The 26650-nt window shown below is 34.4% G+C and overlaps 3 protein-coding genes across 3 annotated transcripts; all 3 read left to right on the top strand.

The window, feature by feature from the left end:
- Window positions 1-3767: 3767 nt before the first annotated feature.
- LOC120330644 (proteasome subunit beta type-5-like) lies at window positions 3768-5191 on the top strand. Its single transcript, XM_039397519.2, has one exon. The coding sequence runs from the start codon at window positions 3802-3804 to the stop codon at window positions 4573-4575; it is 774 nt and encodes a 257-aa protein (XP_039253453.1). The 5' UTR covers window positions 3768-3801; the 3' UTR covers window positions 4576-5191.
- Window positions 5192-5196: 5 nt separating this feature from the next.
- On the top strand, window positions 5197-11690 carry LOC120330642 (alpha-L-fucosidase-like). Its single transcript, XM_039397518.2, has 7 exons — window positions 5197-5337; window positions 5731-5971; window positions 6185-6435; window positions 6741-6885; window positions 7361-7561; window positions 8739-8929; window positions 9348-11690. The coding sequence occupies exons 1-7, from the start codon at window positions 5234-5236 to the stop codon at window positions 9589-9591; spliced, it is 1377 nt and encodes a 458-aa protein (XP_039253452.1). The 5' UTR covers window positions 5197-5233; the 3' UTR covers window positions 9592-11690.
- Window positions 11674-26622, top strand: LOC120330641 (gamma-tubulin complex component 2-like). Its single transcript, XM_039397517.2, has 22 exons — window positions 11674-11785; window positions 12364-12436; window positions 12522-12613; window positions 13137-13338; window positions 14363-14575; window positions 14810-14966; window positions 15394-15471; window positions 15878-15945; window positions 16409-16608; window positions 17171-17257; window positions 17943-18090; window positions 18720-18854; window positions 19518-19680; window positions 20239-20326; window positions 20889-20962; window positions 21119-21240; window positions 21807-21913; window positions 22009-22129; window positions 23266-23409; window positions 24024-24146; window positions 24762-24925; window positions 26178-26622. The coding sequence occupies exons 1-22, from the start codon at window positions 11730-11732 to the stop codon at window positions 26251-26253; spliced, it is 2691 nt and encodes an 896-aa protein (XP_039253451.2). The 5' UTR covers window positions 11674-11729; the 3' UTR covers window positions 26254-26622.
- Window positions 26623-26650: the final 28 nt, after the last annotated feature.

The raw sequence follows: 26650 nt of genomic DNA, 5'->3' as shown, positions 1-26650 counted from the left end.
TAAATTCGTCGCCAAGACGATGCCATACAAAACAAAAAAGATTTGTTCGCGAGATTTACGTGAGATGACTGCCGTTGTTTTTTAAGCAGAATGTAAAAAAAATTATAATTAATAAACGGGAGTTACGACGCCCTTTACACATCGTGTGTATTAAACTTCCCTGGTAAGTACTATTATTATTGTACCTATACACCTGTTGGAGTATTTCGGACAATTTCGAATTTAAAATAAATGAAAACCCGACATATAATAAAGACGCAAAAGTAAAATGAACATTTATTGAAAAAGTTATTATTTAAGAAAGACAACATGATCGTACAATTCCGCCAAAACCTCGATGTTCGCAAGTGAGATGATAAATAAATACTTCCCTGTATTCGATCAATTAACTTTAGCGTATCGTTGTTCTGCCAACAAACAGCCGGGTGCAAAATATTTCCGTCCTGTGATATGCTCACAAATATTCTCGATATTAATATCATACCCTCGGGTATGTACTTTCTATTAGATTTTTAGGAATCCCTTCCATCCTTGGCCGGGTCATATTTCGAATATGTGAACATTTTATTCGACCATACATGGCCGGCGGGATGTTAAAATTGTAAACAAGAGAAAGGTAAAATCAATCGCGAATTTCGTTATAACGGTTCGTTTACGAATTGTTGCGCCTGTTATCGTCGAAAATGATTATATTTGTTGTATTTTGAGGCATTTAAGCAGTAATAATTACGGCATGACATCATCAAAATCGTCAAGTGAGATCTTGAAATTGCAAATTCCTTAAATAAAATTGTGAATTATTCGGTAACGAATTCAGTTTTAATGACCGTCGGGGCTTTGTTTTGTTGAAAATTATTATAAATGTGAGAGCGCCAAAAACATACAGTCCATACCGATGCGACTGCAATTTATATGGTCGCAATTGGTGTGGCGCGTTTATTAATAGTGTAAAATAAATTAAACGAATATCAATTATAACCAAGCCTGTCAGCGTGTTTATTTTCTGTGGGCCGGAATCGTGAAATACCATCTTGAGACAAATTCACTTCTATTATAAAACCTTAATTTTCAGTTATTATCGTTATACAAATAACGTGTGGCAACTTTTTAATTTATCGTCGACCAAAAAACCACCCCACACTCGTCCAAACGTGTGTCGAGCTTGAACGACAGGAACAGATTCATCGACGATCTTAATTAGGGAAAATATGTATTTTATTGGGAATGCAAAATAAATGTACCAAAACGCATTTTTTTGTGATATAACTTTGTATTTTCGGAAACGGGTTGCCGTGAAAGGTAAAATTTGATCTAAATTAATCGCAAATATGTTTTATTTTAAATGTAACAAAACACATTTTGCGATATAACCTTGTATTTTCGAAAACGGCTGTCCTGAAAAGTAAATTATGATCTAAATTAATCGCAAAAATGTTTTATTTTAAATGTAACAAAACACATTTTCGCCATATAACCTTGTATTTTCGGAAACGGGTGTCGTGAAAAGTAAAATATGATCTAAATTAATCCCAAAAATGTTTTATTTTAAATGTAACAAAACACATTTTTCGAGATACAACTGTATTTTCGGATACCGGGTGTAATTTTTTACGATATAACTTTGTATTTTCGAAAACGGGGCGTCACGAAAATTATTAATCTAATGTTTTATCTATCGTCTAACTAACGTCTGGAACACATCATTTTCGGGGAGAACTCTAGCCCGCGAAACGTCATTTAATTTAAAATAGAGAATGTTTCACGCATTTTAAAACGGAAAATCACCAGTAAGTGGACAGGGATTCAACCCTCCCGATTCAGTATTCTATATCCCCGTGTCAGAACTTTCTAAAGAATGGAACAAAGAACCCGTCAAACCGCCACGGAAGAAGGGGAGTATTTTTTGCACTAATAATTAGGGCGTGACAATATCAAAATCGTCAAGAAACTGGTGAATTTGCAAATTCCATAAATAAAATTGTGAATTGCTCGGTAACATTTCAGCTATAATTATCGCCGGGGTATTGTTTTGTTGAAAACACGTTGAAACTTGAGGGAATTAGTTACAATTAGCGCCTGACCTCAATTAGGCACTCGAGCACTCGAAAAAAAAAGCACCCGAGCCCAATTTTTTTAGCATTAAGTCGCATACGTAAAATATCCCGTAAAAGAAGGGCTGTTCATTAACGTCATCTCGTCTTATGACCACGCAGAAATGCCTTTATAGCCGAATTATTCAATCACTATTTCAAATCAATATAGATATAGGCGGGAATATAGATTACCCAAAACCTAGATATCGCCGCCAAAACGATCGGTGAACAATTAGCGATTATAACGGAATTAACCAGTAAAAAGGCTTTGTTGCCGATTTTTCAATGTTTCCACCACGTTTATTCGGTACTCCTATAAATATTCGATTCAAAAAAATATTGAATTTTGCCCACCCGTCCTCGCATATCAATGAGAAATAGTTGTGTAAATATCGCAAAATTCCGGAAAATGCCACGTCCTTTCAACATTGTGATTACAATAAAATGGCACTTAATGGTATTTTGTGAATTTGTTGATTTTGCAAATCTGTGACATGCTGCTAAAAGTTTCGTCTGATTTGAAAATCGTGCAGTTTGGTCACAATTCATCCAAAGTGACTATAACACGTTACTAACACTTTTATAGTCATTTTGAATTCATCGATATCATTAATAGTCACATGACCAATCTCCTTCAAAGAAACGCCCCGGGAACGTTTTTTGCGGGAGAAGCGGAATCAGTGCTTGTATAATAATCATATTATAAACAAGAATTTTGCCGTTAATGCAAAAGCTCTATCTCCTATGTCTGCATCTCATAGGTTAGAATTCCGGTAAATATCGTTATGATATGAAGAATTGAGTTACAAAAGTACTAGTATGTTACTCATTTGTCAACTTAATACTCGAAAATATTTGTTAACATTGAATTTTTAATCCATTCAAAATCGGAAAAAAGTGCTATTTCTCTTCAAAATCGGAAAAAAGTGCTATTTCGCAGTCCTTAAAAAAAGTTGCGAAAGTGCTTCACAATTTTCGCAAAAAAGTGCGCTAATAGTGAACTGCTAACTGCTCTGAAGACGTATTTGCGACCGAACGACTAGTGTGCGACCACGGATTTCAAGCCTTAAACATCGTTTCTGCTGCGTCGAGACTAGAGGATACACAGCCATGCGTGAAAAAATTGGGGTTCTAATTGCATTTTTACCTTCATATATTTCAAGAACATGGTCATTTCGAACAAGATTCGTCAAATTATATACAAAGCACCGCATCACAGCAATCAAACAGACAAAAACACGGTAGTCGCAAATTGGCCGACAAAGATATTATCGACGTATTGGAAATGCGCACCCCCCTCCTTTAAATGTAGAGACATGAAAATGTTTCATCTTTTTATCTCTTATATTTGTATGGATTTTCAAGTTTTTTTAATGCGACAATGGGTAGGTAGTTGGCGACATGAGAAAATGGTCCGTTTTTTTTTCTACGGTCGGGTTTTCGGTTGTAACTTTCTTGTTTGTGGCCGCATTTTAGTGTAATTTCGCAGAGCTATGAGGGACAAGTGAACGATAACGTGTGAGAAATATCGTCACGGTTCTTTAATTTTTTTCGGCATTAATTAGATCGATGAAGTTGATCTGTTTGCCATTTTGGAAAATGTGATTAGCCATGTTATCATATTTAATGTGTCGAATAAATTGCTGTAACCTTATACTGTTATATTCAATTTCTTATAGTGATATATTGTACATTTATAATAACTGAGATGGCCATGTTACAAGAATGCAACTGGAAAGGATTCCAGAAATATAATACTGAAACGCTTGAAGATCCAATTGATTGTTTCCAAATTCCTCAAGCCATTAATCCACAGGAATATTTAGCGCAATTCAATGATCCAAAATCGAAAGAAAAAATTAAGTTTTGTCATGGTACGACTACTCTTGCATTTAAGTTTCAACATGGAGTGGTTGTTGCTGTCGACTCAAGAGCTACCGCGGGAAGCTACATTGCTTCACAGACTGTTAGAAAAGTCATCGAAATCAACCCATATCTCCTCGGAACAATGGCAGGAGGGGCTGCTGACTGTATGTTCTGGGAAAGAGTTCTTGCAAAGCAATGCAGAATTTATGAGTTGAGAAACAAAGAGAGAATTTCAGTGGCCGCTGCATCAAAAATTCTAGCAAATATGGTATACGCTTACAAGGGAATGGGGTTGTCTATGGGTACAATGATTTGTGGTTGGGACAAACGAGGACCCGGGCTTTATTATGTTGATAGCGATGGGCAACGTTTGAAGGGAAACATGTTTTCAGTTGGGTCTGGAGCGACGTATGCTTATGGTGTCTTGGATTCAGGATACAAATATGATATGGAAGTTGCGGATGCTCTGGATCTGGGAAAACGTTCAATTTATCACGCCACACACCGTGATGCTTACAGTGGAGGTGTTGTCAATCTCTACCATATGAAGGAAACTGGATGGGAATTTATTTCACAAACAGATGTTAAAGAAATCCATTATGAAACAAAGAAATGAAGCATGCTGTATAAAGAATGAAATTATTGAACTCAAAGCACAATTTTCCATGTTTATTTCTGGTGAATTTGGGGATATCAATACAGGGATGAATTTTGTAGTGTGTTAATGAATCTGGCCTTGCAGTTTATTAGAATTTTCAATGTTCATATGTTGTCTAACAAAATCATTATCTAAGATAGATTTATAATCCAAAATTTACGAAAGCTTAGCAAAATTGTGATTTTTTACAAGAAAAGATAGTAGTTTCAGTAGTCCGAATGCTCATGCACTTTTTGATTCTCATTAATTCGAATTATTTGTTAAAACCAAATTTTCAACTTTCATTTCTACCCGAGAATGTTTATCATATAATGTTTGATTCAATTGTTCTTGTGTTCCTAATATGTCTCCATTATCTGATATACCATTGTTTATGGATAGAACATTATGATTCTGTTCAGATTTATCTAAACATTTAAGTTCAACTGCATTCACTCTCAATATGTAGAATTGCTCAATTTCGAATCTGGAAAATTCTTTTGTTTATTAGGAAATGGCCCCTTTTTGTGCTACATGTTCCAACAGTGAAATGTATCTATTTCTGATTCTGACTGCTAATGTTTTTTTGCTTAGATTTTCTTAAACATCCTAGACTCGCCTAAATATTGTTTGTAGTATGGCCTCTCTTGTTGCATTTTTACTTTTGGTATGCTGTTCATTAGCACTTGGAAAGTATGATCCAACGTGGGAATCTCTTGATGCAAGACCTTTACCTCAGTGGTAAGTTATGCTATGTTTCTGTTTCTAAATATATTCAGTTATATACAGGATATGTAGATTAGTGTTCATGGTATTTGTCTTGACCGTTTTTTCTTGTTACTACTATCTTTGAATCTTTGATTGAAAATTTGGAAAATTATTTAGGTTCGACATTGATGACCCGTTGTTGTAAACACAGTAGTTGAGCTGGGGTTAGGTAGTTGACTGGTGGAGGTTTGAACTTCAGATGTTCAACTTTGAACTCAAGCATAGTTGGGCTTATTAAACACAACCACCAATCATTGTTACTATGAGTTTCTCATTTTCAAGATATTTTTCAACTCGAAAATTCCTGATTTTATCTAGAAGAATTGTACTGATCTGATAATGAATTTATTGAAATTATATATACAGGTACGATGAAGCAAAACTTGGCATTTTTATACATTGGGGAGTTTTTTCCGTGCCTAGCTTTGGAACATCAGTGAATGGAACTGCTGGTGAATGGTTTTGGTGGTATTGGCAAGGTGAAAACTATACAACACATACTGATTTCATGAAACAAAACTACCCTCCAGATTTTCAATATGCAGATTTTGCTCCTCAGTTTACAACAGAATTCTTTGATGCTGTTGAATGGGCCAAACTTTTTGAGGTAAATATCATGGTCAACTTTGTGCCGGTCGGATATATTCATATAATATCCAATTACCTCAGCATTTCACATTTTGGTATTTTTGTTTTTCTAAGCACTTGTCTGAAATAGGTTTATGTGTATAATATTATCCCTATTTCTTTATGTAATGGTTATGCTTGTCTTGTTTTGATCTTTTTAGTTAAGTTCTTGACTAAATGTGAATATTTTTAGGCTTCTGGTGCAAAGTACATTGTTTTGACCAGTAAACATCATGAAGGTTATACAAACTGGCCATCAGCTGTTTCTTGGAATTGGAATTCAATGGATGTCGGCCCACATCGAGATTTGGTCGGTGAACTTGCATCTGCAATAAGAATGAACACAAGTGTTAGATTCGGACTTTATCATTCCCTTTTTGAATGGTTCAATCCAATGTATCAGAATGATAGGAAAAACTTTTTCAAAACGAATGATTTTGTCAGGTATCATATCTAGTTATTGATATATTGACATGATTTATATATTTCATATTTATTTCCTAAGCTATATTATATGACATCTTTATTACACTGATGATCATTGTCTACATTTTGAACAGCTACTCAGAAAGCTACTGTTTTTTGGTTTTAATATGTGATGTTTACAGTGTTTCAACTTTTTTCAAGGTGTGCACAAATTTAGTTTCAACATGTTTTTAATGTTTCAAAGTACAAAAAAAAATTATATTTCTCTCTAATGTTATTTTTTTCATTTTTCCATTTTCAAATATTCTGCTATGTATTATTAGCAAAAAGACGATGCCTGAACTGTATGACATTGTTAACAAATACAAGCCTGAAGTAATTTGGTCTGATGGACAATGGGAAGCCAGTTATAAATATTGGAATAGCACAGAATTTCTAGCATGGCTTTATAATGATAGTCCTGTCAAGGTGGGTGTAAGCGGTAGTAAGAACAACAAATGAACAATTGAAAAAACTACAATAATAAATTGCAAAATAAAATAAAAAGTATAAAATCGACTTAAAGGATGGCCAACTGAAAACCTATATCAGCATTTATTTTGATTTTTCAGGCATCCAGAAATTTATATTTTAATTCTTCTTGGATTCAGGATAATTAATCATGTAATTAGGTCTCATGCAATATTAATTGAAGTTTTGCTCAATTCAGCAATGACCATATTTTTTCTCAAACTGTATTTCTAATAAAAACTTGGCCAGTAAGCCAATGTACTACAATGCTCAAATAAAAATATCTACGGTAATTTGTCCAGTTCCCCTTTCTTATAAAAATTTGAGCATCTTGTGAAAACCATGCTCGCAATAGCAACCCTATGCTTCTCCGCCACCACTGTGCCAGTGTTTATGATGTCTTATGCAAAGCTTTTCTAATTTTTCTGTGCAGAGCACTGTTGTAACCAATGACAGATGGGGTATGTTGACCCCATGTAAACACGGTGGATTTTTCACTTGCAATGATCGATACAATCCTGGTGTTCTGCAACCAAGGAAGTGGGAAAATGCTATGACAATTGATGGATTATCTTGGGGTTTCAGAAGAAATGCAAAGTTTTCTGATTATTTGTCCATTGAGAACCTTATCCAGGTACGAATGAATAGTTTATGGGAGAGTGTGTCGTTTGCGCTTCTTCCCTCTATACAATCTCCCTGTAATATGTGTACCAGGTTAAGGTTAGGCCATAATTTTATTCTGATTTTCTTATTTTAGTTCTATCATGAGTTCGGGGACTGTCTGTGTTGATCGAGTGAATACACCCCTTGCCCATAGACCATAGTGATCAGTCCCTGTACACAACTTATGTAAAGTAGGCAAACAAAATTAGTTTCCTCCATATTGTTACACATGCTTCTGGAGCGCCCAATAATTGACAAGATAACCCAATAAAATCAAAGCTGACTTCTTACCATGTTGTGTGTCTTGTTACTTCAATGAGATATGACAAGGAACAAAATTGGGAAAAGACACATAGTATGGGTGGCACATTGGCCTAACGCTTAAAGTGTTGACTTAACTGTTTTGTTTTGACATCAGATTACCCATCTCTGGTTCAAATGCCATGCCCCCATGCACCCAGGAAATAATAAATTGAATAGACAATGCCGAATCAGAAAGATCCCAGCCCATCCAAATAATAGTAAATCTTCACATATTGCCCGATATCAGTGACTGCTTGTATAGAACCTTGTAATATGGCCATAAATGAGAAGCTGCAGCTGATAAAAAGGTGCTTTAATCTTTGGAGATGCCTGTTCAGATCAAACTAACACTAACCCTCTTTATTTTTTGCCTGAGTAAGAGCAAGTACATACACGCTATTCTCTTCAAACTACCACATTTCTCTGTGACTTGAATCTTTTTGCTCCACAACAATTAACTTCTTTATTTCTAACCTAACTCAATTAACTTAGCAGTGTATGAGTTGGCTGACATTTCAAAAGTTTAAAAATATATGTTGTCTCCCAGAATGGTCTTTTGAGGATTTATTTTGGGGTGCTCCCAGAGTATCTGTACCAAGATGGAGCACTACCTGAACATCTTGGTCATCTTGGTCATCTTGGTCATCTTGGTGCACATACTACAGAAGCACCTATTTTTTTTAGCGATTTATTCCTAACAAAAGCTTGTGTGTATGAAAGTCGACTATATGATTGTCTATAGGTAGTGATTATTCTACTCAATCCTTTTTGAGTTTTCGTTTGAAATTTTGACTTTGATTAACACCACTGGGAATATGAAGTTAACCTCATATTTTGGCATATAGACTTTTGTGACAACTATCAGTTGTGGCGGTAACATGCTGATGAATGTTGGACCAACTAAAGAAGGAACTATTCCAGCTCTCTATCAGGAAAGATTGAGGCAGATGGGAGAATGGCTCGGTGTTATCGGTGAAGCTGTGTATGGTTCTACACCTTGGACTCATCAGAATGATACTCTGTCTAAGGGAATTTGGTACGTAACTAGTAACAAGTAAATTTCAGCTCAGCATAATATGCATATTATGCGTTAGGAATGCGCTTGCCATCGCACCTCCGATTACCTCGTGGGGTTTGCAGGTTCAAATCCCATGGGGAATAATTATGTGTCCCTGTATTGCTGCTCTCCTCGTCATCACGGGGTGGTTTACATAACCAATGGTCAAATATAGCATTTTCCACTATCAGTTCCATGCATCTAAAACTGAAACTATTTAACTATTCCTGTACCCGCCATAGACTGATAACCGGACGAGAGGTCGTGGTTCGCAATATTAGGCTGTTTTATTAGCTTCCCACTGTACTAATATATAATTAGTATATTTGTTTCAAATTTGAGCAAACGGAAATTCCCCTGAATAAAAAATAATTTTGCTTTATCTTTTCCTTCTCAGGTATACAGCAAAGCCAGGAACAGTGTATGCATTTTTTTTTACATGGCCGGAATCTGGATCTCTGACTTTAGGTTCTGCGATTCCCGTAGCTGAAACCTCAAAGGTTTCTCTTCTAGGCACTTCAATATCTTTGCCATGGGAGCCCATCAAGTCAAATGGTATTACAGTAAACCTCAACAGCATCAAGCCAACTGAAATCCCCAACAAATGGGTTTGGGTTCTGAAGCTTGTTGGATTTCAGTAGAATATATTACCGGTACTTCGTTTTTTTGAATCCTAATTAATTGCATCATTTTGTGCAATATACCAGTTTTTCTGAATCTTTGGGTCTGAAAATTTTCTTGGGGCTCGTTTTTCAACATGTTTTTTCATTTTGATCCTATCAAAAAGTTCAAGTGAAAATATTTTCAATTGGTGAAGCAGTACATTTTATATAACTTGTAATCATGTATTGTGGAATTCTACCTATCTAGTAGTATTGCTGGCAATAATGTAAATGGCTATATTTTGCAAGTAATATTGATATACCAAAATCCATTATTGTTAGTGGGAAAAGGTGCACTTTCTCAATAATAGTCTACAAATGATTATTTCTAGAATAGTGAGTTTGTTTTTATTTCACTATTGTTTTTTAAAAGTTATGTGGTTTAGTTCATCAGTTTTGAATAACAAATTGAATAAATCAAGATAGCAAGTAAAACAATTCTGCCATGTAATTACCGTAACTCATCCCAATGCTCTATACTGCTACTTTACCATGCCGTGAGAAAAACTTTTGTACTCAATTTTGATGTTATAACGCAGTTTGTAGTGCTCAAGTTCTATTTCATGCAAAATTTGTGCAAGGTATTTGTTATGCCACAAGCTCGTCCTGATTAGAAAAGTTCTGTACAGTGATTATAAATTATTAAAGCATTATTATGACCAACATGACCATTGCTACTGCTGCCATTAGATATGCTAACTATGGCCGAATCTGACTTAAAACTATACCGATGAGTGATGACAGAGAATAATCAAGTCTTTTTTTTGTCTTTTAAATGAAAATTACTTATATTACTTAAGAGAGCTGTATGTTTGGTATTAGTACTATCAAATTCAGTTCATTTTGCAGTTTAATTTTTCATGTCTTATAATTTTGTTATTTTCTTTAATGATAATGCAGTGACCAAATTTTGTGATTTAAAATATATACGGTACTTTTCTATGATTGATTACCCTAATATTGTGTTTGCCAATGAGCTATTCAACACCATAATTCCTTATAGTCTCAGTAACTGTTGGCATTTTACTGGCCTACTGTAGTACCTTCGCTCAGAGATCAGTCTACTTTATTTCTGAGTGAGGGCATGTGACATTGCTATTTTGAAGCCATGTTTGTGACTATATGCAACGTTTGCTTGATGTGGATCTATCGTAAATATTGTTCCAGATATTTTTAGTTCATTTATGCATGGTCCAAATGCCCCGCATTTTATATTGATTATTTGCAGTATTCTAATATCTATCATTACACAATATGAGTCCACCATGAATATAATTTTCATTGAAGTGAATGCATGCACTTCCACATAATATACCAGAATATTGCTTACAATTTAACTCTGCCCATCATCTATTTTCAAAAAAAATGAACTGTAATCATGGAATTTTTTTAAAGAATTTGAAATACAGCCTATGGACACGAAAGCCAAATGAAATTTTTTACCCGCAAATCCCCAAAACAATATCCTGAACGAAGCTTGAACTATGGAACGGCTGCTGTGGGTCTAGTGCCACCAGTATTTCTAGTGTGAATGGTATAAAAATTTTTATATATCATTCCTGACCCTTACCTTATTACTTGACTATGTCATTCAAAAATTATGTCACTGTGACATCACAATCACATAATCAAGCTTGCCAAAATATAGCATCGATGGCCCGTAAGGATGTCTGTGACAATGAACTCACTGAAGCTGGCTATCTTTCTTGCGATTGTTGTTGTCGCAGTGATAGAATTTTTGGTTGACGTCAGGTGGGGGTCAGAAATATGCAAATATCGTTACGCTACACCCACTAAAACTACACCACACTACGGACACTAGACCCACTGTTGCCTTTCAGTCTTTCCAACGAAAATATGATTTTCTGATAACCTTAGATTTTATTAGTGTTTGACTACAGCCATTTCTTCTTTCTGAATAGTTCCTAATATGTGATCCTCAATTTTGATACATTGATTTTTTTCTGTGTATACTGTATATGAATCGTCTGAATCAAGTTCTGCTGGAAATTTCATATTGGTTCCTTACGTGTACTTGATAACCTTCACATTCTAATATTTTCAAATCATACATTAGATTTAAATAAAATTACAACAATATAAATCTGATTTCCAACATGAGTGAAGAGTTTCGAATTCATCATAATGTCAACCAACTCTTACAATTGTTGAAGTAAGTCTGTATTGATTATTTGTTTAAATTTTAATTTTGAACTTACTCTAACACAAGTGGTTGGCACATTATGATAAGCGTTAAGAACATGCTTGAAATTGCACCTCTGATTAGTCTGCATTAGTTCACAGGTCCTATGGAGTATAATTCAGTGTGATGGAATTGCTTGACTCTCCGCTGTCGTAAGTTGGTTCACATAAATAACTGCTGGTCGTTTATGACTTCTTCTGTAAAATCCATGCATATGGGACGAATAACTTGTATACTATTCTCTTATATGACATGGATTGGTAGCTGGATCAGAGATCGTGATTTGCCATATAATAATGCCATGCCATCTTATCAGAAAAATGATTTAATTTATAATCCATGGATTTTGTACAACATCATATTAAAATCTTAGAATGGAACATTGGAAATTCACCATTATAAATCTACTGTGTTTTGTAATTTGAGAATATCTTGTGTCTAAAAAGAGTAATAAGAAGATATATATTCATGCTTTATGAAATCATGGTGTTACGGTTGAAAATTATTTTTAAACTATCTTTCATATTAAATGTTTAATCATCATTCAGAGTCGACAAAGGGAAGGCTGAAGAACACACTGAAACTCTTCTGAAAAGTCGAACACCTTTTGTCACAACACAAGTATGTATTACTCATGGTGTTGAAGTATATTCTGATAATTATAATCTGTTCTAATCATTTAAGAGAATAATAACTTTTATTGAAGGTGAACACTCATAGTTCTGCTGTCAAAATTTGTGAGAAAGCTTCCAAACCCAAGGAATTCTTGCAAAAGTATGAAGAACTGAAGTCCAAAAAGTATGCTAATAAACACTTTTTCGTTTCAAAATTTGTATATTATAACGCCGTTGTGTTTGACTAGCGGCCATTGAAATATTAACATTTGGCGATAAATGTGGTGTAGAATAGGTCTAGGCAAATTTAAAAACCTTTAGTTTCTTAACCCTTTTACCACATACTGGTATTTCCAAATGGAAATTTCCAGATTTTTCACTCCTACCTTATGGTCAAAATATAATAATTCAATTGCAATATGATTATTAATGCAACAGTTTGTTCGTAATGATGTAGATTTTCAAAATAAACCAGTCGGAGAATACACTGTGTAATGTCTGACCTTTGACCACCAGCCCCATCACTTCGTGACTTAAACCCATTTATGTTTCGGTAAAATTAACTCCGAGCAACTTTGTATGTTGCGCAAAATCGTCACCTATGCTAGCTGCTTATGCAGCTGTTGCCTATGGCAGTACAAGATTTAAAATGACAAAGTTTTTTGTTTTCATGTTTGAGTTTATTTTCAAAAATCTATTTCGTTCAGTGTTCGCAACTTGGATTCTATGATACATTTTCTATCAAACCTGAATAACAAACCAAGTTTGCATGCCACCTTGACAAAAAATGCCGAGGAGAGAGGAGAAGCTGCTAAAATGATTCCTATTTCTCCATCTTCAATCCTTGGTACATCAAATATTACTCTTCCACCATCTGGATCAAAATTAACCCCAAAAGAAATATCTGAGGTGAAATTTATTTTGGAAATTCCAATGTTGGTATTTGATTTTGAATATAACAGAATAGGGGTGAATAAATATTCACATTCACAAAACATAATATCTACTATTGTAGAATTAAATGTATTGGGTCTAAATGTATTGGGTCTCAGTTGTTTTGTGTGACCGAAAAAAAGCTTCGATAGTTTCCAAATTTATCATAATTTCCTGCCATTTTCTAGTCAACTATGTCGAATATCAAAATTCCAAGAACCCTACCCTCCGCGGACTAAAATACATTTTCATCTCGTTAGTCCATGAACTTGAAAAGCCAGAATTATAGTGAACAATGAACATGTGTTAATTATTAGCTACAGCTTATCGTTTGCACAAAAATACCGGCCAGACACACAGGACACAGCGCTCATAATTAACCCTAATTATTCTGAATTATTCAAAAATCAAGAATTTAAAATATTGAATACAATTATTTTGAATCTGTTAAAATATTCGTTTAGTAGTTTCGAACATCCTTGACTCAGAACTTCAATTAGATATGGTGTGATAAAAAATACACGAATGCGAATATTTTCCAATTTATTTTAATTCAAATAAAATTAGGCAAAATTGGAATCATATTTTTTCTTCAGGAAGTTGAATTGGTATATATTAATTAAATTGCCAATAAATTACTGTAAATTTGCTACATTGCACCTTTTTTCATTGAAATTTGAAACCATGATTTTATGACAAATCATACGGAGATACTGAGTTGAATAATTCATTCATAGTATTAGAAATTGTATCAATTATAAGGGTTGATTCTAAATACCTATGAATACAATCCTTTTTATTAATTTTTCTTAAACTAAATATATCATATCCTATATCTCAAAACTGACATAACATGTTTGGGTGCTGGGAAAATTTCTTCTGCAGAAATATTCACCCATGAAAAATATTTCATCTAGACAAATTTCAGCCCTAATCCTCACCTACATAAGGAGAAATTTGCCTTGATAAAATTTTCCGACGCCAAATTTTGTTTCTACAGTTGCGAAGTACTCTAGAAAAAGCCACGGGACCATCATCTGCATTGGGTTTGATTCCTTCAGCAGAGTCATTCAGGAAAACACTGCGTGAACAGCACAACGCCAGAAGACCTCGTCAACATCCTATTCCATCATCACCATACTGGCTTGCTGGTGATAATAGCAGAAAATATTTAACTGCTGATTTTGTATATGACTCAAGCACTCAACATCCAGTGAGTTTCAATCTTCAAAGTTTTATTGTATTACATTCTTCTCTTCTGTCTGTAGTAATATTCTGATTCTTTATCCAGTCATTTTGATGATATCAAAAAACACACTTCACTAGCAGAAGTTTAAAAATCAAATATATACATTTTGTTTATTTCCAGCTTTCACCTTTATTTTGATACAGCAGATTGGAATTACATTTTTTTGTTAGGGGTTTCTCATATATTACTTCTTTTAAGAGTGTCCCTGTGAATGATTTCTCAGTCCATATGCAAGAGCAAGAAATAGTAAAAGATGTTATTGCCATTCTCAGTGGATTTGAAGCAATTTACATTCTTGTTCGACCTCCTGAAGATAAATATGGATCAAGGAGATTCATTTTGGACCCTTCTATGGGTTTGTATTCATATTTTTGTTGGGTAGTCTTCCATTTCATTGGATACAAAATTGACCTATGAGTAGTTTTGTTAAATCGTTGTTGTTATTATTGTTGATATTTTTCTTTTTGCTGTTGCTGGGAAAAAATCACTTTTTTTCGCAACAAATGTATCAATTGATTTCAAATTTTAGACACATAATTAAGGAGGGTTGAACCATTAGAAGGCTATTACCATACGTTTATTTCAAATTCCCTATGGTATGCATGCTATCCTGTAATTTGTCTTGATAAGAGGCCGGGACCACCATATGGTTAGTCATTATATCAGCTTTTCTCCCCACTTCGATATCTATATGCCGACCTAAAGTTAATACTATTATTTTTAGACTAATTCACCCAAATTTTCATTGTCTTCGAGATAATTTATATATATTTATTTTATAGATGTATCTTTGTCCGAGATGGTGAAATTATTGTTGCCAATTGCTTCATCTCATTCGATTGTCACCAAATTCATTGAAGGTAGAGTATGTTTTTGCTCGTATTGGACAATGCGAAGTGATTATCGACTGACAATCGGGTAGAAATCTACCTGGTATTCTCATGAAACATTGCATTTCATTAGTATAAGTAGTACAGGTCTTGGATAGTTGTTCTAAGAATCAATTCTTTATATGGAATCCCAATAGTCTTCTACAAAGGAGTTCATTGAAATGGTGATCAAGTCCATATATCTATCCTTATTTCAACTTCTTATGTATATTTTCAAATTGCAATGCATTAGATATTTCTTCAGATTATAACAGGATATGATTTAATAAAACATGTCTGAATGATGCTTCATATCGATCCATGGCAGTTTATTCATTATTATTTTTTTTATTGTTTCATTGATTACTCCAAGAAATCGTTATTGTTTATTTGACAGAAAAGTCAAGGTTCGAGTATGGCCAAGTCAATCATGCTTTGACTGCTGCTATGAAAGCAATAATAAGGGTGAGAAATATTATATCTATGACCTATTCATACACCTTTCGCCTCGAACAAGGGTCACCACAAGCAGCCAATGCTACGAAGGGGATTATTATAGTTTGGAAGGACCCCAATCCAGCTCGGCATTGCCTACCCAAACTATTACACCTTGGGTGAGGTATTGGGCATGGGATTTAAACCCAAGACTTTAACCTACAGTGCCATCATAGTCTAGTTCAGCGTTTGTCAAACTTTTCTTGCCCCGGAACACCTACACTTTTTATCTCGCCTCACGGAACACCGAGAAATTGGAAGGTAAAATTGATAATAAAAAATTGCGTAATGGATTTACTCTGTGCATCAACTTGCACAACCGGCTTATCACGACATCTTTTGAGGCTCATTTCATACAATTGTAAATTTTATATCAAGCATCTGTTTAGCCTTTGTATTTTCTCACTTCTTATATTTTATTACCAATATACAGGAACATAGGTCGAGTTTAGCACAGCTTGATGATTTATGTAGAAATGAAAATCTCACATTGCAACGTCTTCTGTTTCTTCTCCAACCAACTCTTGCTCAAATGTCAAAACTTGCTGAAATTGCAACCGCAATTGATAAAGGACATTGTATCGGTGGATCTGTGCTTTCTCTCTTGCATAATAAAACTTTATCAAGTATTGGGTTAGTAATTAGTATTACTGGTGAAATATCTCTGCTTCTCTGAAAATAAATTTGATTCTTTAATTAGTATTTTTCATCAGGTGTTTACATGCCAGTTACTATTTGAATGATTCTGGTTTAGCATTGCCTACTCTGTTTATTACACCCTAGTTAAGGTGGTGGGCATGGGTTTGATCCCGAAATTTTCAATTTTCTACTAATTTAAGGCTTAAAATCCTAACATCGAGTGATCCTTACTCTTAAGTTGCAGGTAATCGATATTCTGTGAAATTGAAATCCAATTTTTTTTGGTAAAATTCATTTTTTTATGTATAACAAACTGAATTGCCTGTGCCACTGGCCCGCTAGGTGTTCCACTCGCTTGTGTTGAACTGATTTGTACACAGTATCTATTAATTGGGTCTTGCCCCATTCTCTCCATGCAGTGGGATTGGACTAAATACTGATCTGACAGAATCTCGAACCTCAGCCTTTAATTTTGACATAGGCCGACAGCTAACGTGTTCATAAGCATTGATACTCTTCAGTATTCCCTAACAAACATGTTTATTTTTTCTTACAGAAACAAAGTTGCTGAACAATTATGTTCTTATTTAACACAAGTTGCTAGTGTTCCATACCTCGAAATGTTGGAGAAATGGATTTATAGGTAAGTTTGTTTCTTTTTCTGGAACTCATGTTATCTACCAGGGCTGTGGTGTCTGGAAAAGTAATCAGTAATCAGTTGTTCATTATTCTACGTTACATGAAATGCTTGAACTCCGAGCCATTTAAGAAACGACAACTTACTCCCAATGGGTCGAGGGATCTTCAGACTTCGACTTCTGCTCCGAAGTCTGTGAAAACCGAATTGTGATAACAACAGCTTTTGTGTATGCATTCTTTCCTTGATTGTATGTGAAGAATGCCCAGTCAACATGATGACCTTTGAGTTATTGTTCGAAATTTATGACAAATAAAAAGTCTGGAATGTGAGCTTCGATTCTAGACTAACTCTAAAAACTCTATTATAAACTTAATTATGCGTTCACCCCCTTATATCCCCCCAATAAATCCAAATTTATATGGTTATCGTTTCAACTTACTCTCCTTCATAAACCTCTGGGAATTAAATACTTCCGCTTTCGGTTGTTGAGCCAAGCGTGAGAGAGAGATTTACTTTTCGTCAACCAGAAAACGAGAGCGTTGCAAGTGCAACGATAATAAAATTATACAACAACATATGCAAAGTTTTTCTGTATAGACATGGGGGAGCGATACGACTGTATGGTTGGAGTCAGCACCCCCAACTACCAATAACCCTTGATATTAGGTTAAATGATGGGTTTTTACAGGGGGCAAATCAATGATCCATATGGTGAATTCATGGTAGAAGAAAACAAAAAGATAAGTAAAGAAAAATTACAGGAAGAATATAATGACCAATACTGGGAAATGAGATACACTTTATGCAGAGATAGGATACCAGTTTTTCTGCTTCAGGTGTGGAATTTTATTTGTAACCATAACTCTTTGTAAAGCATTATTTCAGTACATTTTATTTAGATAAGAGGACAAGATTTAAATACTTATCCCCGAGGAGAGGGAGGGTGATAAGACTGCCCAATTATATGGCGAACCACGACCTCTCATCCGGTTCCTAGTCCATGTCGAGTATGGAATTAGTTAGCCAGTTATTTGTTTTCGAAAGTATGGACTTGAAAGGCTCTTTATCTGATTTCTGAGCCCAACAAAATTGTATTCCAAAGTCTCTATGATTCCATGACCATTGGGTTGTAACACCCTGCGCTGGGTATGATTTCATTGCAGCTCTGAGATCTCGGGCATAATAAATAGCCTACGGTAATTGATACTGCACCAGAATTGCAAACAGTTCTCCCCGAAACAAGTTCGCTTATCTGAGTAATTGGTTGTCCAGTGACTTCTCCAGAACAATATTTTGAAAAACACTTAAAAAAATCTATCTTGAGATTAAAACCTAAACATGAAGCATGAAATAAAAAAATCTAGATCTACTAAGTCATTCATGTTGTGACTTAATAAGCAATGTTTCAATACTTATTCATATTTGTGAATGTTGTATAATTTTCATTTATTCAAACATCTTTCAGAGTGCAGAAAAGATTCTGAGTACAGGAAAGTATCTGAATGTGGTTCGAGAATGTGGAAAACAAGTACATTGTCCAGGTGCAAGAGAGATTGTTTATAATATGAATAAGAAAGAATATGTTCAACAGATTGAAGAAGTGAGATTGGTTTTTTCTTGTGATCGTTATGTCTAAGTTTAACTTGACATACCATTCTATAATTTACTTGTTTTGATAGTACTCGAAGAATAATTACATTGGGTGGCTAAGTGCCGGAGGCATTGTGCTAAGTATAGTGACATTGCAGGTCTGAGCACTCAGAGGGTTCACTTTTTTTGTATTTACGATTGATACATTATTCTAAGTGTTAGTTTGCACACTTGCCATGGCACTGCCAAGAACCCCGTATGAGTCTATGCAGTATATTTTGGAATGCGTAGGAAAATATTTAATTAATTACATTGTATCTTATGGCAAAAAAACGTTTCGGTACGGTACAAATGGGCAGTCGAGAACCAATCCTAAACGAATTATGTTTGACTACCGAGGTATCACTGTAATTATTTTTATATGCCATATTTATGCTTCCTTTTTTCCAAGCCAGGCCCTGCATAAGTAGCCACTGGTTGGGAAGGCAGGATTTTTTCTGGGAAGGCATTGCCTACCCTATTTATTACACTTTGGCTGTGATTGCTGATGTGGGATTTTAACCTGTGATTCCATTATAGTTGAGTCATCAACCACAAGGGCATATGAAAAAAAAAACAATCAATAATCGATACTATTGAACATCATTTTTGTAAATTTCTTGGAAATTTTTAGGCTCACAATTACGCAAGTCAGTTACTGCTTGATCTTCTAATGCAAGAACATAATTTGAAATGGAGACTGAAGTCTGTGAAGCGATATTTCTTATTAAACGAGGGTGATTTTCTTCTGCATTTCATGGATCTTACAGAAGATGAAATGAAGATGCCAATGGGAGGTAACATGACAATCTATTTCAGGGAAGTAATGGAATACAAGGGGGATTTTACTGGGCATGAATGGACATAATTTCTTTGACTACCTTGTTTTTACGAGGAGGATACTGTTACTTTAAAGTCCATATGTTTGTGTTATTATTGTGATTTGATTATTAATTATTAGACTAGTATGTTTGTTTTGCAGTTATTATACCTTCAAATGCATTTCCAATATTTTTCTTGTATAATTTCTAATATTAGTAATATTAAAACAAACCACTGAATAAGAATAATTTCTGATAGTGATTTTCAGTTAAGTCGATAAGGTGACTTAATTTTATGGCTAATCGTGGGGTTTTGTCCAGTTACCACTCACCAGTCCATGTCAGGTATGGGAACAGTTTGCCAGCCAACCGGTGGTTACATCCACCACCTCACGGTGGCAAGGAATCCAGCAATCTTTTCTTGTATACTTATTTCTCATAGGATTCGAACCAGAATGTTACTAGAATGTAACATAGTGACTTAGTGAGCAATCCTTTGAGCCAAATTTTATTTGTTTTAAAAATTGAATTCAGACATAATGCCAACAAGATTAGAAGCACTCCTTGAACTTGCATTAAGAATGAGCACGGCCAATCAAGATCAATATAAAGATGACCTGAGGTAAGTTGGCTCATATCAAGTGTATGAAGTAATTAACATAAGACTTGTTGGAATCCATTTTATCATAACTGTGATATACTGACAGTTCTCACACTTTCATTTGCTTCACCACACCTGTTTGCCTTCAGTTTTTCTTTTTTTTAGACTGAAATGATTTTGTTTCGCTGTGTTTGGGTGGCACTTCATTTGCTTATATATAGGTTATAAACTTTAATTATTTTATTAAAGAAGTTAAATCGTTATCAATTTCATATCCTTGGATTCCCATACAAATTTATAATACTTTTTATACATTTTTCACTCAAATCAAGGATCTGCACGAGTTGCCACTGACGGTGTAGCTACTTTATTTTTAACGGACAGGAATCTTTCAGGTTCAGCAGCGCTTAACCAATATATAATTCATTTCATGAAATTAAATTCACAAAAATGTGCTGCAGCACTGCAGAAAACTATGTTCAATCACTTAAAAATCCGGTACATTGTGCAAACATACTTGGTTGGCAAGAGAGCTTGCAGATATAGAATTAGATCAATTTGACTGTGATATTTCTGCCTTCAGAATTGTTCTTTTGAATTATGATCTGATCACCCAGTTGGTTCGGATCTTATCTATTGACACTAATGAAGAAAGCAGTAAGTGATTACGTTTATTTTTTGCATTCAAATTTTCTGAATCTCATTAAACTGACACATAAACATTTTATTTATTACATACTTTCAAAGTAGGAAATCTGAAAATTTTATTTCGCCTATATCCATGCTTGTTACTGAAACTTTTTTTTTTTGTAGCTATTAAAGCTTTGGGGCCAACAGAACTTAATTTGAGTGGATTAGAATCATTTGCATTTGATTACACCGTTAGATGGCCGTGGTCCTTGGTTATATCTAAGAAATCACTTACAAAATATCAGGTAAAGTCAAGCTTGTTATACTTGTTATTAGGAATAATTTTTATCAAATTCTAATTTTTTGTGGGGATTGATTATTGGACACTCAAGGGATATAAAATAGTCTTTCTAATTGTTGTTGTGGAGACAAACAATTTGTTTTTTCTAACAACTGGTCCCATCGCTTACAAATTTTATGTAGTTCAAGATGTAAGATTCCTATAGGTGTATTTTTTTGAATTCGGTTTTAAATATTTTGGCCTTTGGACCCAAACTTTTGCTAATGTGGAATAATTGCACCGAATGTGGGTTCTTTGATTGGTGAATTTGGAGAGTGAGTGCTCAACTAACGAAGATGTGATCTCATAAATTTGAGCAATGGTCAACTTATCATCAAGTCAATTTGGCTAACTTTAAACTTCCAGACATGACTTTACCACATAGCCAGTAAATTTGAAGCATTTAATTTTTCCTCATATGAACTGATTATTGAAAAAAGCTAATCAATTCTGAATACATATTATGCATGTTAAAAATTGTCGATTCTGGAATGTATCGGAATAAGACGATAATTTTTTTCTGATTTTTAGATGTTGTTCCGTCATCTTTTTTATATCAAACATGTTGAACGTCAATTGAGTTCAGTATGGATGACTTATAAAAATACAAAACGCGAGAATGTATATTCCAAGCCATGGTAAGAACAAATTTTTATTTAAAACTCTCATAGTCTGTGCTTTGTACTTTTTCCTTCCTGATACCTAAAACACATATTGATTATGTTTCACCCAGGTTCATGGAAGCTTGCATGATCAGACAACGAATGTATCACTTCATTTATAGTTTTCAATATTATATGATGTTTGAAGTACTTGAACCTAACTGGTATACTCTTGAAAGCAATCTTGAAACAGTATGTGAATCTTTTATTATATATCTAGAGCCTTTGTTACTTTTGATCAAAACAGTACATCATATTTCTGGGAATGTGCTTATTAGCCTTTTACAAAGAAGTTACTTTGTAAAATAGAACCTGCTTTCTTATGGCTCCGGCAACAGCGATGGATGAATTTTATTTGAGAATAGGTCCGTAAAAGTATTCCTGAAATAATGATAAATTGTTTTGTCCTTTTCATGTAGACAATAGACAAAACAAGTGTGGACAAGTAGGGATGTTTAATACAGACCAGAAAATGTATTTTATGCATTATGTAACAGAATGGATACCTACCTATTTAGATTTCCTTGCTGAATTGTTGTTTGGTAAAAATCATTTTTCTAACTAACTACTCAACCAATCTCCTCATTGTTTCCTATTTTCTCTGTTTTCCTCGCTTGTTTGATTTCAAATTTGGTGGATTTTAAAAATTTAGCCGTCACATAGCATTCCCCAGGCAGGCTCTACTGTATTTCATGCATTGACTTTTCTGTCATGTTAGCAAGAAGTATAGCTGATTATTTTTCATGTTACTTTTATGTAATACACCTGATAAATTATGTTTTTTTCTTAATATATTTTGATATGGTGATGTTGTCTTAGAAATCGACTATTTAATATTGTATATTCCGACAAAGAAGCCAAGACCAATTTTAAGCACTCTAAATGAGGACTAAACAGAGGCAGAATAATTGTGTTACTTTTTGTCTATTGGTCCGGTCCGTTAAATACCAATTTTTTTTTTTTACTTGTTGTTTCCTCAGTTTCTATTATATCTCATGATGTTATCGATAATTGCATCTCCTCATAATGCATACACAATTGTGGCAACAGCAGAGATGTTCCAGTTTCACGGTGTGAGAATGCTGATTCATGGTACATGATGGAAAGGCATGTTTTTTCCCCCCAATTTCCTGGTATTTTCTGATCCTAAACTAATAATAAGCAGGCCCCAGAAAAAGAAAATAAGCAGAGCCGGCCAATAAGGCGTCAACCACAGGAAATCACGCCAAATAAACTTGGGTCCAGAGTATCGACTTATTAGCCAGATATTGCGTATATGTACACTCGTTTAATGCTTCATAACAATAATCAATCCTAATAATATTCAGGCACATAATGTGGATGAAGTTCTGGATTTTCACAATGATTTTCTTCAGCAATGTTTGAAAGATTGTCTTCTAACAAATACACAACTGCTCAAAATATTGAGTAAATTACTGATGCTTTGTGTTAGCTTTTGCAATTTTATGCAGGTATGTACTTATATTTAGTATAAGGATAGTATATTTAATATAAATCCCGGGAGAGAAAAATTACTGAAATGGCTGTGTGGTAAGCCACTGCATCTCATGAGTAACTAGTCCAAGCTGGCTATGGGACAGTTGGACTGTTAATTGTTACAGGAGGTGGGACATCTAGCTATTTCTCTACTAGTTTATTATAATATAACGCACCTTGAGACATGATTTGTCTGAAAATTTAGATTACTGTAAAAGCTTCACTATAGCGGTTATTGAATTTGTTATCTAACTCAAGGGTTCTCAAACTTCTAGCGATATGAAGCTCGTGAGAAGTTTGACTATCATTTATGGAGCCCCACAATAAATTTATTAAAGTAGAAACAAAAGAACACATTGTTACTTACCGATTAATATTTCTGAGTAAATTAAAATTACTTTATTCAATGACTCTAACGTTATTGCTACTTGGTATACATATCCTCTAATAAGGATTAAATACAGTCCAATATCAACCATCGCCACATGTATGTTGATTGTCGAAACTTACGACATTATCTTCTTACCAGATATGCTTGCACCTCACCGAGACAGTAGAAAACACTAACTATTTTACCTTCATTTTCTAGAGCCTCAACAGACAACTCGATAGCAAGATGTTGAAGGAATCACTTGAGCATTCGACATTATCTGGACCGCCAACTAAAAGTGAAGTCAAGTTTCAACAACAACAAGTAGCAACGACTAGCAAGGTAAAAATTTATTAGAAATGTTTGCAGTTGCCTACATCAATCTGACGCCTTTTACATTTTTAGAATGAGTTGCCTTTACCCTCGATGACTCCTATGTTTAGTGAATATTGTACTGTGTTATTACCGGTCATGGGGAATTAGGTACCGGTAATAAGGTAGATGCTACTTTTGGATCTTTGAGTAATAAACACGTTCAATAACACTTATTGAATACAAACATTCAAATAGCACCAGGTGTATCTTATCTGATTAGCTATCTAGATTAACAAAAGAACATAGGAAGATATTGGTTTTTGAAGAATTGTAAAATTCAGAATCTTTCTACTCATGCATAGCCTTCCCAATAACTTACATTTTGTTAAGACAGTCGTCATGTGACCAGGCTGAACAGACTAAAGCTCCAATCTATGATACTAACATAATTAAAGTATTTTCTCATTTAAATTGTTATTTAATTTGGTTGCTCAAACACTTATATCAAACAGCTATGTGTAAAGCCTTTCCATTAACTTGACATTATTCATTGTAGTTTAATGCCAATATTAATAAGTTTGATTAATTGTATCTGAATTCCAACGGCCGCATATTCACATTCTGTTAAAATTTTTGTTCTAGGAAGTAAGTAGTCATTTGGATGAATTAATTTCCAATGAAGAATATCAAGGAATTGTTAGAACTTTTGAAAAGAATTTCACAGAAAAATTTCTTGAACTCTTGGACAGAGTCAGTTTCATCAGCCGTGAGCAGGGCCAACATGTTATGTACAACATCATTTACAGGTAGGATGATTAGAAATTATCTTGTTATTGTAAGAACCTTTGTGATTTGATTGGTAATGTTAGAACAGATAGGTATAGGGCTGACATGGGCAAACTACGACCCGCGGGCCAAATCCGGCCTGTTGGGTGATTAAATCTGGCCTGCCTGATGCTGCCATGAATCTCTTCCTTCAACCAATTCTGCATGCACTACATAGCTGTTGTTATTGAAATATATAGGATGAAAAGCATTGTTAGATTATGATCTCAGTTTGTGTAAGTTGTATTTAGGTTGCCATAGACTTCCATTGTATGGGGAATGGAGACGTTAACAAAACTTTACGTATTCTAGCTCGATTCGATGGCGAACTTGTCACATTTCTTTCTTTTGCATGCGCAGCCTCGAGTAACGCTTTCTTAACATTCTTTTTTGTTCATAGTTTACGCATTCTTGTCATTCTGTTAATAAAATGTAACGTTTTACGTCACACTGACATGGCCTGCCAGTCTAGGTGGACAAAATTTTTGGCTCCTGGTCCAAAAACCTTGCCTGCCCCTGGTATAGAGGCAGATACATGGTTCATATCTTGGTCGGAATCAGGAGTTTCACACAGGCTTGTGCGAATCCGTTCTTGGAATATCGTGATAATCGACCAATCAGATCTTGCTATTAGTTCAGCATGATTTTCTGAAATGAAGGAACCTGTTGTTAGTGAGTTCGATACAAACAAGAACCTTTTTTAAATTTTGATTCTGATCGCTTTTCGAGTGACCTCTAATATTAATGCATATTCGGCTTTCATATGCAATTCTGCAAAGAAATATTTTCTCATATTTACTTTGTTTTTAAACTGGTGAAACCTTGTGACTTATCACTGTGCTCCCACCTCCACTAGACTTCGGTTGTTTTGAATTTTAAATGAATGTAAATTGGAGAATAAATTGTTGTAAATCTTTATGATAAGGCCACTACAAAGAATTATGGATACTCCCTTAGTACGTGAACCAGGTTAGGGTTAGGCCATGATTTTTTTCTGATTTTCCTTATTCTATTTCTATTACAAGTTCGGGGACTGTTTGTGTTAGCCAAGTAATATACCTCCTGCCCATAGGCCTCCGTCCTTTCACACAACTTGATGTGAAGTAGGCGAATAAAATTAGTTAACCTCCATATTGGTACACATTCTTCTGGAGCGCCGAATTGTGATATTCTGAATCTATCTTCATAAAAGCCTATTGTATTTCATTATTTTGTACAACTTTTGTATTTCAGGTTGGATTTCAATGGATATTACATGAACAAACTGCAACAATCGTCTGTGACAAGCTCATCAACTGGAAATAACTGATCACTCTTGTTACACTTACGAAAAAATTATTGCATTTTTGCAAGTTGCCTAAAATTTAGATCAATGTGCCACTGTCTGAAAATTGCCTCATGTGTCTGTTGAATATATTTTTCTATTGTGACATTACTCAATAAAATTGGTAATCATATTTGTTATTCAGTATGTCGAATCTAGGTTGCAAACTATGTATGTATATTATGGATATTAGTTGATACCTAATCAGGTTGTTCAAAAAAGTTCAAAAAGATAGAAATATAACTAACAATCGACGAAACTTATAATAACGTTGTCTAATCTTACAGTAGTAAGTACATAGTACACAGTTATCTTTTTTAAGCAATTGGCTTTTAATAAACCACACCTAAGCTACGATTTGAAACTTCAATGTCCTGATTTA

Source organism: Styela clava, chromosome 6 (genome assembly GCF_964204865.1).
Source record: "Styela clava chromosome 6, kaStyClav1.hap1.2, whole genome shotgun sequence".
NCBI classification, from domain to species: Eukaryota; Metazoa; Chordata; class Ascidiacea; order Stolidobranchia; family Styelidae; genus Styela; species Styela clava.
Note: the sequence above shows the minus strand (reverse complement) of the source record. Positions and strands in the feature narration are given on the sequence as shown.

Excerpts from the sequence above, each read along its gene's own strand:
- LOC120330641 (XM_039397517.2), top strand. The coding sequence starts at position 11,730 with ATGAGTGAAGAGTTTCGAATTCATCATAATGTCAACCAACTCTTACAA. Across the intron at positions 13,339-14,362 it reads CCCCAAAAGAAATATCTGAG|TTGCGAAGTACTCTAGAAAA; the intron begins GTGAAATTTATT and ends TTGTTTCTACAG. Across the intron at positions 16,609-17,170 it reads AAAACTTTATCAAGTATTGG|AAACAAAGTTGCTGAACAAT; the intron begins GTTAGTAATTAG and ends TTTTTCTTACAG.
- LOC120330644 (XM_039397519.2), top strand. The coding sequence starts at position 3,802 with ATGGCCATGTTACAAGAATGCAACTGGAAAGGATTCCAGAAATATAAT.
- LOC120330642 (XM_039397518.2), top strand. The coding sequence starts at position 5,234 with ATGGCCTCTCTTGTTGCATTTTTACTTTTGGTATGCTGTTCATTAGCA. Across the intron at positions 6,436-6,740 it reads AAAACGAATGATTTTGTCAG|CAAAAAGACGATGCCTGAAC; the intron begins GTATCATATCTA and ends ATGTATTATTAG. Across the intron at positions 6,886-7,360 it reads ATAATGATAGTCCTGTCAAG|AGCACTGTTGTAACCAATGA; the intron begins GTGGGTGTAAGC and ends TTTTCTGTGCAG.